Raw genomic sequence first — 812 nt, 5'->3', positions numbered from 1 at the left:
TATATTTGTTATCGAAGCATTAATTTTATCGAAAAGTTTTGGATCTAAATTAGTTAAAACCAATATTTATTTATTTTTTCGAATGACTTATTTTAAAATGAAATTTACCAAATATCATAACTAGGAAAACTATTTCCATTCTTCTATTTAATTTCCTCTTTAATTATTCCAGATTTGGTTTATTTAATATATCTTGTTTATTCAAAAAAAAAATTGTTTAGATTGGTTGAAAATAAGATGAACATAAATGAATTTTAAAAATAAGTAAAATATATCCCACCGTCCCACATAGATAAAATAGATCTTTTATTAAACGATCTCACAAATATATATATATATATATATATATGAAATTGAAAGGAATAAATTTTTTTTGAGTTGAGTCAGTTTGGAGATTCGTCTCACAAAATTGATTTATGAGACGATTTCAAAAGATTTTTTTTTAGAATATATAATATTAATTGGATAGATGAAGTCGATAAATTCAAGCTTCTCAGAGAGTATATTAGAGCAGCTGAATCTATAAACATCTGGCAACAAACATTCTCATAAAAATCAGATTAAATGTTCACTAATTTCAGGCAACAATAAAAACATATAATTTCGAGTTCTCGGGCGGAAATAAACAAATAAACTTACTTGAACTGCTGAATAGAATCTCTTCCAACACCATTTTCTCCTCTGTGATCAATGAGCTATGAAAAAAAAGAAGAAAAGGAGGGAAAAAACAGAGAGAGAGTGGGAAGAAATGAGTTTTTCTATATTCAACAGAGGCAATATTGATCGATATATATATATACACACACACACAC

At 26.0% G+C, this 812-nt stretch overlaps 1 protein-coding gene across 1 annotated transcript in view; it reads right to left on the bottom strand.

The window, feature by feature from the left end:
• LOC140984340 (putative ABC transporter C family member 15) overlaps positions 1 to 806 on the bottom strand; it is an 11,097-nt gene extending 10,291 nt beyond the window's left edge. The window contains exon 1 of the mRNA XM_073451678.1: positions 640 to 806. Within this exon, the coding sequence (XP_073307779.1) occupies positions 640 to 673 (34 nt within the window). The 5' untranslated portion in view covers positions 674 to 806. The remainder of the gene's footprint in view (positions 1 to 639) is intronic.
• Between the last annotated feature and the right edge of the window lie 6 nt (positions 807 to 812).

Source organism: Primulina huaijiensis, chromosome 9 (genome assembly GCF_012295235.1).
Source record: "Primulina huaijiensis isolate GDHJ02 chromosome 9, ASM1229523v2, whole genome shotgun sequence".
Taxonomy (NCBI): Eukaryota; Viridiplantae; Streptophyta; class Magnoliopsida; order Lamiales; family Gesneriaceae; genus Primulina; species Primulina huaijiensis.
The sequence above is the reverse complement of the archived record's forward strand: the minus strand, read 5'-3'. Positions and strand labels throughout refer to the sequence as shown.